The sequence below is a fragment of the Alexandromys fortis genome, unplaced genomic scaffold (genome assembly GCF_014885135.2).
Source record: "Alexandromys fortis isolate MF-2015 unplaced genomic scaffold, M_Fortis_MF-2015_v1.1 scaffold_22, whole genome shotgun sequence".
NCBI classification, from domain to species: Eukaryota; Metazoa; Chordata; class Mammalia; order Rodentia; family Cricetidae; genus Alexandromys; species Alexandromys fortis.
Window position 1 is genome coordinate 11,944,695 of NW_026067900.1, and position 10,324 is coordinate 11,955,018.

At 45.8% G+C, this 10,324-nt stretch overlaps 1 protein-coding gene across 1 annotated transcript in view; it reads left to right on the forward strand.

Moving 5' to 3' along the window:
- The first annotated feature begins 1,329 nt into the window (after nt 1-1,329).
- Nucleotides 1,330-10,324, forward strand: part of Mto1 (mitochondrial tRNA translation optimization 1) — a 22,568-nt gene continuing 13,573 nt past the window's right edge. Inside the window, exons 1-7 of the mRNA XM_050124500.1 lie at nt 1,330-1,643; nt 2,643-2,842; nt 2,917-3,034; nt 3,789-4,078; nt 7,623-7,735; nt 7,833-8,117; nt 8,709-8,745. Of these exons, the coding sequence (XP_049980457.1) occupies nt 1,430-1,643; nt 2,643-2,842; nt 2,917-3,034; nt 3,789-4,078; nt 7,623-7,735; nt 7,833-8,117; nt 8,709-8,745 (1,257 nt within the window). The 5' untranslated portion in view covers nt 1,330-1,429. The remainder of the gene's footprint in view (nt 1,644-2,642; nt 2,843-2,916; nt 3,035-3,788; nt 4,079-7,622; nt 7,736-7,832; nt 8,118-8,708; nt 8,746-10,324) is intronic.

Sequence of the window (10,324 nt, forward strand, 5' to 3'; positions counted from 1 at the left end):
CCAGACAGGCACAAAAGCTACAGAGAAATCCTGTCTTGAAAAACCAAATATATATATATATGTATATATATTCACAGTAGTTCAGTTAATCATGTGCTTAAACTACAGGCTTAAAATGTTTCTTTTAAGATTTATTTATTTATTATGTATACAGTGTTTTGCCTGCATGTATCCCTATAGGCCAGAAGAGGGCACCAGATCTCATTGCAAAGCCACTATATGGTTGCTGGGAATTGAACTCAGGACCTCTGGAAGAGCTGTCAGTGCTCTTAACCGCTGAGCTATCTCTCCAGCCCCAGGCTTAAACTATTTGTGAAGCTGTTGTGGAATGATCGCTTCGCACACTATAGATATGTATTACTCTCAATGGTTAATAAAGGAGATGACTGACCTCTACCTGGACAGGTAGAGAGGTTAGATGGGACTTGTAGACAAAAAGAGCATGAAGAAGTGGAGCACTCTGAGGAGACTCAGAAAAAAGCAAGATAAATTTGCCATGCTGAAAAAAAGGCACCGTGAGCCAGGGATGATGACCTGGCGTTCTCTAGCACTGTGTCCTGGATACCACAGACCAACCAGAGAAGTGTGTGTGTGTGTGTGTGTGTGTAACACTGTCAACTCCAAAACATTGAACATTGAACCTCCTTTGAAGTCCACCTTTCGCCTGCTCCCGCTGTTCCTCCACAAATGTAATTTGAATTTGTCAAGGCTACCCGAATTTCAGAATGTAGGTTCACAAAGTAAAATCATAATTGTTAAGTATTTTCTGGCCGGTAAACCTTCCCACCGGCGTAATAATCCAAATTAGACCAGATCAGACCGAATTAGAAGACGGCCAAGGAAAAAAGAGAGACCACCTGTTCCGTCGCTGTGGGCGTGGTCTCGACCTTCCCGGGGGAGGGGTCCCCGTTTGGCCGGCTTCCTTGTAGGTGGCGTCTGGACGGCGGCCACTCCCAGGGGAGGGAGCTTGGAATAGAGTTTTCCGCCCAACATTTTAAGATGGATGCCAGGGGACTGGGGTGAAGCCCCCCACCTAAACAATTCAGACTCTTTGTATAAAGGGGTGCCAGGGAGCTGAGGTGTCGCTTCCGGCCAAACAATAATGTGCCCGCAAATTCAAAGAACCTGATAAGACAAACTGGTCAAACTCATTGTTCGTGAGTGGCAACCTGGCTATAAAGACTGGCCCACCTGAAAGGTCTAACTTCAACCTTCAAGGCAGAATCCCCAGCCGGCGCCGTAGGAACCCGGCAGGTGGAGAACGCACAAACCCAGCCTGCGCGCGCCATCCCGGGGCCTCAGCGACTCCAACCGCCAATCAGAGGCGACGCTGGGCGCAGGCGTGCTGCGCTCTGACGCAGGGCAAGGTGGCGGCGCCCTGTGGGCTTCCACTCTCTCGGGCGTTTCGGGTTCTCTGTCCGCCCTCGGCATGTTCCTTCTCCGAGCCCGTGGCCGCTGGGCCGCGGCGTCCCTCGGCAAACGCCTGCCCTCGGGTCGCCTCCGCAGCGACAGCGCCGCTCCGTGCAGCGCGCACTTCGATGTGGTCGTGATCGGAGGGGGGCACGCGGGCACCGAGGCGGCCGCCGCCGCTGCTCGCTGTGGCTCGCGGACTCTGCTCCTCACACACCGCGTGGACACGATCGGTGAGCAGCCCCGTGGCCTCGCGCGGCCGCGAGGCCAGGGGTGGTGCGCGGCGGGGATTCTGCCGCGGACCGAGCGCGGGCAGGGTTGAGGTGGGCAAGAGCGGTGGGTGCGCGGGGTGCGGGAGCGGAGGACTGGAGAGCGCGCTAGGTTGCTGGGTTAACCTTCTCGGATCTTAACCTCAAAGACAGGGTGAGTGACATTTTCACGCCCGCTCGATTAAGCGACATAGTGCGCTCACCAAGAGCTTGTCAAGCCCTTGTGACCAACGGCGCCATTGAGAGTGTCGTGCCTAAGACTTGCTGGTTCGCGGGGTCGCGTACGCGCCACCTCTTTATCTCTTGTCACTTGACGAACATTAGAGTGATCGCGTTTCTTGATTCTTGCAAGTAATGTTTCTTTAAACGTAGAAGTACACTTGTCGCTTCAGCACAATGCATATGCACACAGTCGTGCAAAACCTTTATTCTGTCAACTCACTCAGTAATATATATTTAAGAACATTTCAGAAGCCTATTAATAATTCTGATAAATGAGTTTAATAAAAGCAGCCCTAGTTTGGAACGAAATGATTGGGGCCTGTTGTTATTTTTTTTTTTTTTTTTGTGACAGGGTCTCAGTGTCTGACTGGTCTGAAACTTGCTGTGTAGACCAGTCTGGCTTGGAACTCACAGTGATCCATCCATCTTTAGCCTCCAGAGTGCTGGGATTTAAAGTGTACCCCATCACACCTAGCCAACATGGTTCTTTTAAAGAAATTTGGTACAGTATCAAGAGTTCCTTGGCTTCCAGGAAGAAGAATGACTGACTGCCTCAGAAGGTTCGGTCTAAAGGAACACAGCGGGAATGAGGCACTCATCCTCTGCTACTCCCTCCTGTCTTTGAAGTTAGAGGGAAAAGATTTTTTTGTAAATGAGTAATTACCTAGAGGAGCAACTCTTGATTAAATAATATGTACAAGGTGCTCGTTTATTTACCGTGATTGTGTCCGTTCTCTTTAGGTCAGATGTCCTGTAATCCTTCCTTTGGTGGCATCGGAAAGGGGCATTTGATGAGGGAAGTAGATGCCTTGGATGGCTTGTGTTCGCGGATCTGTGACCAGTCTGGTATACATTACAAAGTATTAAACCGGCGAAAGGGCCCTGCTGTGTGGGGGCTGAGAGCGCAAATTGATCGGAAGCTTTATAAACAGAACATGCAGGTGAGCGGACGTGAAGACAGGAAGGACTGTGGGTCCGTCCAGCTGCTCTTTCAACTGGTGGTCTCTCTTGACAGAAGGAAATCCTGAATACGCCCCTGCTCACTGTTCAGGAGGGAGCTGTAGAAGATCTAGTTCTCACAGAAGCAGAGCCTGGATACGCTGGGAAGTGCCGGGTCAGCGGTGTTATTTTGGGTATGTACTGGCTAATAATGCTCGTCCCGGCAAACAGACCCTGGGAGACATGTGCTTTAGAGAAGAGTATGGACATGTTTTTCCTATGCCGGGAAATTCTTGTTTTCTCTGCCCGGATAAGGAAAATTACGGAAACAGCCCTCTGTCTCTTCATTTTGACCATCATGAGTGTAATTATCCATAATGATCCATTTCAATGAGTCTCAGCCCAATTCCGGGTTCACAGGTACTGTTTTAGCATAAGACTCCAGAGCCTGCATGGGTTTATCTTTTACCCAGGTTCATGTGTCATAAATTTGTTTCTGTCCTTGTGATTTTATGTGTGACGTGCATGCGTGTGTAAGTTAGAGGACAGCTTTCGAGAGCTGATTCCCTGCTCTCAACTTGTGGGTACCAGGAATGGAATTCGGGCCACTGGGCTTGGCAGCAAGCTTCATTACCCACTGAGCCGCCTCAACCATGTCCCCTTCTTTTTATTATCCCTTCCCCCGCACCTCCCCCCCCCACATCCTGGGCAGGGCTCTAACAGTATAGCAGAGAATGGCTTTGAAAAACCTTAAACTCAGGGCTGGAGAGATGGCTCAGCGGTTAAGAGCATTGCCTGCTCTTCCAAAGGTCCTGAGTTCAATTCCCAGCAACCACATGGTGGCTCACGTTTCTAGGGGCAAGAAGTTTTTCTGTAATTCTGATAGAAAGTATTCAGATCTGTCTTGTTCTAGTAGTTTACTGGTTTTGTTGTTTTCTGCTCATTTAGCAGATGGAAGTACAGTTTATGCAGAGAGTGTAATTCTGACAACGGGGACATTTCTGAGAGGCATGGTCATAATTGGATTGGAGATGCATCCTGCAGGACGTTTGGGGGATCAGCCCTCAATAGGGTTGGCTCAGACTCTGGAGAAGTTGGGATTTGTGGTAGGAAGACTGAAGACTGGGACTCCACCCCGACTTGCCAAAGATTCCATTAATTTCGACATTCTAAACAAGCACACAGCAGATAATCCATCCATCCCATTCAGCTTTCTCAATGAAACAGTGTGGATCAAGGTAAGATGGTTTATGATGACCCAGTTTGATAGCTGATGCTGGCTGTTGATAGCAGAGGTATCCTAACCATCTATCTTTCTCTTCATTTGCTTTTATTTATTTATTTGTTTACTTATTTATTTTGGGTTTCTGAGAAAGTGTAGTTTTGGAACTTGTCCTGGAACTCACTCAGTAGACCATCTGGCCTCAAACTCACAGAGATCAACCTGCCTCTGCCTCCTGAGTGCTGGGATTAAAGGCGTGCGCCACCACCCAGCTTCTTTTGCTTTTATTTTTTAATTTCATTTTTGTTTTTATTTATGTGTATGTATCAGTGTGAGGTATGTATTGCCTGTGGGGGCCAGAACAAAGTATTGGAACCCCTTGGAACTAGAATTACAAGAGATTGTGAACTGACCATTCTGGGTGCTAGGAACTGAACTCTGAGCCTCTAGAAGAGCAGCAAGCATTCTTAACTACTGAGTCATCTCTCCTGCACCTCCTATTTTTTGCTCTCTTTTATGTGTATGAATGTTTTGCCTTTATTTATGTCTGTGCCCATGTGAATGTCTGGTACCCAAGGAGATTAGCAGAAGATGTTGGATTCCACAGAACTATAATTACAGAGAGTTTTGAGCTACTGCATGGGTGCTGGATATCAAACCATGTCCGTGGGAAAGCAACTGTTCTTAACTACTGAACCAGTCCCATCTTTCCTCCCTCCCTCCTTCCTTCCTCCTTCCTTCCTTCCTTCCTTCCTTCCTTCCTTCCTTCCTTCCTTCCTTCCTTCCTTCCTCCTTCCTTCCTTCTTTCCTTCCTTTCCTTCCTTCCTACCTTCCTTCTTCCTTCTTTCACTTTTCCACCTCTAGTCCCTCTTCTTCCTTTTAAAATTCCTTCCTTTTGTGGAGAGGGTCTCATTTAGCCCAGGCTGTCCTCAGGCTTTCTATGCATCTATGCATCTAAAGATAATATATGTCTTATCTCCCACCTCCACTTTCCAAGTTCTGGGATTGTAGGCACCTGCTCCTTTACCTGTTTTACTGTGGTGCTGGGAATCAAACTCAGGCCTTTGCTTCATGCTAGGCAAGCAGTCATCAGCTGTGCTATATTCCTGGTCTGAGCTTCTGCATTTTGAACAGCTTTTGGCATCTGCGGCTGATGCTGAGGCCATTTTTAGGAGGGACGGTGTTACTGGAGTTCTCTATGGGTGGAGCGACTCCTAGCTTAAGAGCCAGCCTGGTGTGCAGAAACTTCCAATATCTGTTTGAAGTCAGTGATTAAAAATGGAGTCTTTCCTTGAGTTTTTGTTTCATTTTTATTGCATTTTTTTTTTTTCACAGTAATGTGCAACTCCAGCCAAAATGTTCTGGTATCCCTGACAGTAGCTAGTTATATACTAACTCAGCAGGGGCTCATCTCACTGTTTCTGAGAACGGCTTATGTAGCAGCACACATTTTCTAATCTCATATGCTCAAAACCCTTTTCATTTTGTTGTCTAAACAGTTGTCTTTGCAGTCTCTTCCATAGCAAGCAGGTCCCTTGTGCCGCATACATGGTCAGTAGCCAAAGGCATCTATGGACTGTGTCACAGTATCTGTCAAGCTGCCTTCTTTATGGACCAGGTAGATTCAACCAGTCCTTTCATTCCTGACCCTTTGGGTTTTCAGTCCTCTTTGCATTTTCACGCTGATGTCTCACTTCTCCCTGAATTGAGAATTGGAAGAATGAAGGCTAATTGAGAGACTACTAATTTAGATTGTTCGCCAGAACTGAGGCTTACCAAATGAAATAGTAACTGAGGAAACAGAGTCCTGTCCTCTTCTTGTCCCCTATCCACAGAGTATTGCTCATATGGATTGCATGTGTTTCTAGAAAGTGGAAGCAGACTGACTCCTTGTATTAGAAAAGGATCCATTAGTATGGATTCATTTCCCAGTACGATTTTTTTTTAGCGTACTGAAATCCCTCTTTCCCCATTTCAATATTTACAGGTAGTTTATTTACACATATATAAATAAAATCTGGTACAGATATTACATATGTGCTAGTACATGTACCCAAATAAATATGGCAAGAGAAAAAGATCTATAAGAAGTATTGGCTCATACCTTTGCAGAGGCTGGCAGGCCTGAAGTCTGCTAGGTGGCTGTGGCAGTTTGAATGTAATTGGCCCCCATAATCTCACACTGAGTGGCACTGTCGGAAGAGGTGGACTTGCTGGAGTAGGTACAGCCTTGTTCGAGGAAGTGTGTCACTGTGGAGGCAAGCTTGGAGATCTCATATATGTTTAAAATACTTCCCAGTGTCACAACTTCACTTCCTGTTGTATGCAAGATGTAGGACTCTCAGGCACTTCTCCAGCATCATGTACAGCTGCATGCTGCCATGTCCCCCAATGATGATAATGGACTGAACCTCTGAAGTGTAAGCTGTCACCTCATATGTTTTCCTTTACAAGAGTTACCATGGTTATGGTGCCTTTTTGCATCAATAGAAACTGTAACTAAAATCATGGGACATAGCCAGGGTAGTATGGAACTCTCAGGCAGAAGTTGAAGCTACAGTTTATCTGTGGAGTTTTTTATTCTTCATGAACTTCAAAGAGTTTGTCAGCCTTGGAGAGACAGTACCTGTGGTCTTAGGCCGACCAGTGGTAGGGGCTTTAAACATTTATGTAAAGATAGAAGGTAGAAGAGGATTTCCCATTCATTGCAANTTGGAGCGTGTCCTGGAACTAGCTCTGTAGACCAGGCTGGTCTCGAACTCACAGAGATCCGCCTGCCTCTGCCTCCCGAGTGCTGGGATTAAAGGCGAGACACGGTTTCTCTATCCTGGAACTAGCTATTGTAGACCAGGCTGGCCTCAAACTCACAGAGATCCGCCTGCCTCTGCCTCCTGAGTGCTGGGTTAAAGGTGTACGCCACCATTTTCTGGCAGCACCCCTAGTGTTTATGTATAATAAAAGGAGTTAAGTCATCCCCCCACCCCCAGAACTTAGCATATTCTAGATTTTTCTGTTTCCTCTACCTTCTTTCCTAGAAACTGATAATTAGATTTAGAAACTTGCTTAAATTTAGGTTCAACAACAGCATAAGTTGTGCTTATTTTTGGCAGGAATACTTAGTTATGCACAAATTTAATGTGTGCTAAAGTAAGTCAGTTTTGTGTAGGTTTTATTTGAATAAGAGGCAAATCAGTAAGTGAAGAAGCAAAATAGCTAGGCAGTAGTGGTGCACACCTTTAATCTCAGCACTCTGGAGGCAGAGGCAGGCAGATCTCTGAGTTTGAGGCCAGCCTGGTCTACAGAGTATGTTCCAGGACAGGCTCCAAAGCCGCAGAGAAAACCTGTCTCGAAAAACCAAAGAAAAAAGAAACAAAGAAAAAGAAGCAGCAGCAAATTAATGTTATATGCCAGCCATGGTGCCCCACGCACAATCACAGCTGTCAGGAAGTAAGTAGAAGCTTCTCTGCACCTAGCGTTCAAGGCCAGTCCAGGCTACTAGAGACCCTGTCTCAAACAGGCAGGCAGTGAAATCTGTGTTTTGTGTGGTTTCTATTTTCTAGCCAGAAGATCAACTGCCATGTTACTTGACTCATACCAACCCCAGAGTGGATGAGATTGTCCTTGAGAACCTGCACCTGAACAGTCACGTTAAGGAAACTACAAGAGGACCCCGGTAAGGCCTAGAAGGGAGTACTCGGTCTCTTTAAGGAATGAGGTAAACTTTTTTTTTTGTCATTGAATTTACCTTAAATTTCAATGTCTTATTCTAGATACTGTCCCTCCATTGAATCTAAGGTTTTACGTTTTCCAAACCGTATTCATCAGGTTTGGTTGGAACCGGAAGGAATGGATTCTGACCTTATCTACCCGCAAGGGTTATCTGTTACACTGCCAGCTGAGTTACAAGAGAAAATGATAGCGTGCATCAGAGGCCTGGAGAAAGCCAAAATGGTCCATCCAGGTAAAGAAGGTCACAGGTCTACTTCAGTAAGCAGTCAGGTGGTCTTCTCCCATTGTTGCTTAGTGCTCCATAAAATAAGCCCAAGCTGGACATGGTGACACACATTTGTAATCCTAACACTAACACTTGGGAAGCTAAAACAGGAAGGTTCCTTCAAGTTTGAGGCTGTGTGTGGCTACATAGCAAGAACCTCTAGCTGGGCGGGCGATGGTGGCGCACGCCTTTAATCCCAGCACTCGGGAGGCAGAGGCAGGCGGATCTCTGTGAGTTCGAGACCAGCCTGGTCCACAGAGCTAGTTCCAGGACAGGCTCCAAAGCCACAGAGAAACCCTGTCTCGAAAAACCAAAAAAAAAAAAAAAAAAAAAAGAAAAAGAAAGAAAGAATGGATTCAGATGTTGCTATAAACTAAAAGAGACCATTTCATTATACAGCTCTTGGATACAATAGTATTTCAAGCTAAGTGGATATAGCTGTTTATAGCAGCTATATATAATGCACTTGTTTTGTTTTGAAATAGGGTCTTGCTATGAAGCCCAGCCTGATCTTTTATTTTATTTTTTCAACTAGAGACTCATGAGCCCAGATTGGCCTCAGACTTGCTGTGTATCCAAGGCTGGCCTCGAAAGTCCAGTCCCGCTCTCACTTTGCAAGTGCTGAGACTACAGCTCTGCTTTGCCTCCCTAGTGTTGGGACTGCAGACATGTGCCGTGGTGCCCAGCATGTTGGGCATCATTTTGAAAGCATGTACAGTTAGTTTCTGAGTCCCTAGATCTGCTAGGATATTGAGGGAAAAAAAATATGGAATTGCTTCTAAAGTGTGAAAAAAAGAACATTTAATTCTTTTAAAATTTCTGAAAATTACGTTGTTGTTACTGTTTTGTCTTTGTCTTTCTGTGTTGTGTATGTGTGCACACTGTGCATCTTGAGGCCAGAAATCAGCATTAGATACCTTTCTCAATTGTTCTTCACCTTTTTTTCTTTAATGTATATGAGGGTGTACCATGTGTGTGCCTAGTACCTATGGGGGCAGAAGAGGGCATTAGGTCCCGTGAACCTAGAATGCAAATGATTGGCGCCACCATGTTGATGCTAGGAATCAAATTCAGGGCTGTGGAAGAGCAGCCTTAACTGCCGAGCCATTTCTCTAGCTCTGTGTTTTGTTTTGCTTTGTTTTTCCTATTAATATGTATAGGAAGGGGGTATGTGCACATGACTGAGATGCCAGAGAATGCCAGAAGAGGGATTTTCTGGAGCTGGAGTTGTTGTTATAGGTGGTTGTAAGCTGCCCAGCATGAGTACAGTAAACCAAATTTGAGTTCTCTGCAAGAGCAGTATACACTCTTTTTTTCTTTTTTTTTTCTTTTTTGGTTTGTTTTTGTTTTGAGACAAGGTTTCACGGTAGCTTTGGAGCATGTCCTGAAACTAGCTCTTGTAGACCACAGTATACACTCTTAACATCTTGACCCAATCCCTCCACCTTATTTTTTGAGACAGAATCTCTCATTGCACTCACCAGTTAGGCTAAACTGACTAACCAGTGAGTCTCTTCCTTCTTAGAGCTGAGATCACAGGTCTGTTCCACTCTGCTCAGCTTTTTCATGAGACTGTTGGGTATCAAATTGAGGCCCTTATGCTTCAGAGGTAGGCCATTTATGAAATCTTTCCAACCTTCCGTAATATTCTTCACAGCTGTCTTGGTCACTGTTCTATTGCTGTGAAGAGACACCATGACCACAGCATCTTATAAAAGAAAGCATTTAATCTGGGCTGGTTTACAGTTTCAAAGGCTTAGTCTATTCTCATCAGGGGGAAGAACACAGGGGCATGCAGGCAGACAGTGCTAGAGAAATAGCTGAGAGTTCTATAACTGGATCCACAGGCAGCAGGAAGAGGGAGACACTGGGCTTGCTTTGGCTTTTGAAACCTCCAGCCCATCCCCAGTGACACACCTCCAACCTTCTAAGCCACACTAATTCTTCTCCCTGATGACTAAGCATACAGCCTCAAGGGGGGTTTACTCAAACCATCACACAGGGGTAAATTGTATCTTTTTTTTTAATTTATTTATTTATTAAAGATTTCTGTCTCTTCCCCGTCACCGCCTCCCATTTCCCTCCCCCTCCCCCAATCAAGTCCCCCTCCCTCGTCAGCCCAAAGAGCAATCAGGGTTCCCTGCCCTGTGGGAAGTCCAAGGACCACCCACCTCCATCCAGGTCTAGTAAGGTGAGCATCCAAACTGCCTAGGCTCCCACAAAGCCAATACGTGCAGTAGGATCAAAAACCCATTGCCATTGTTCTTG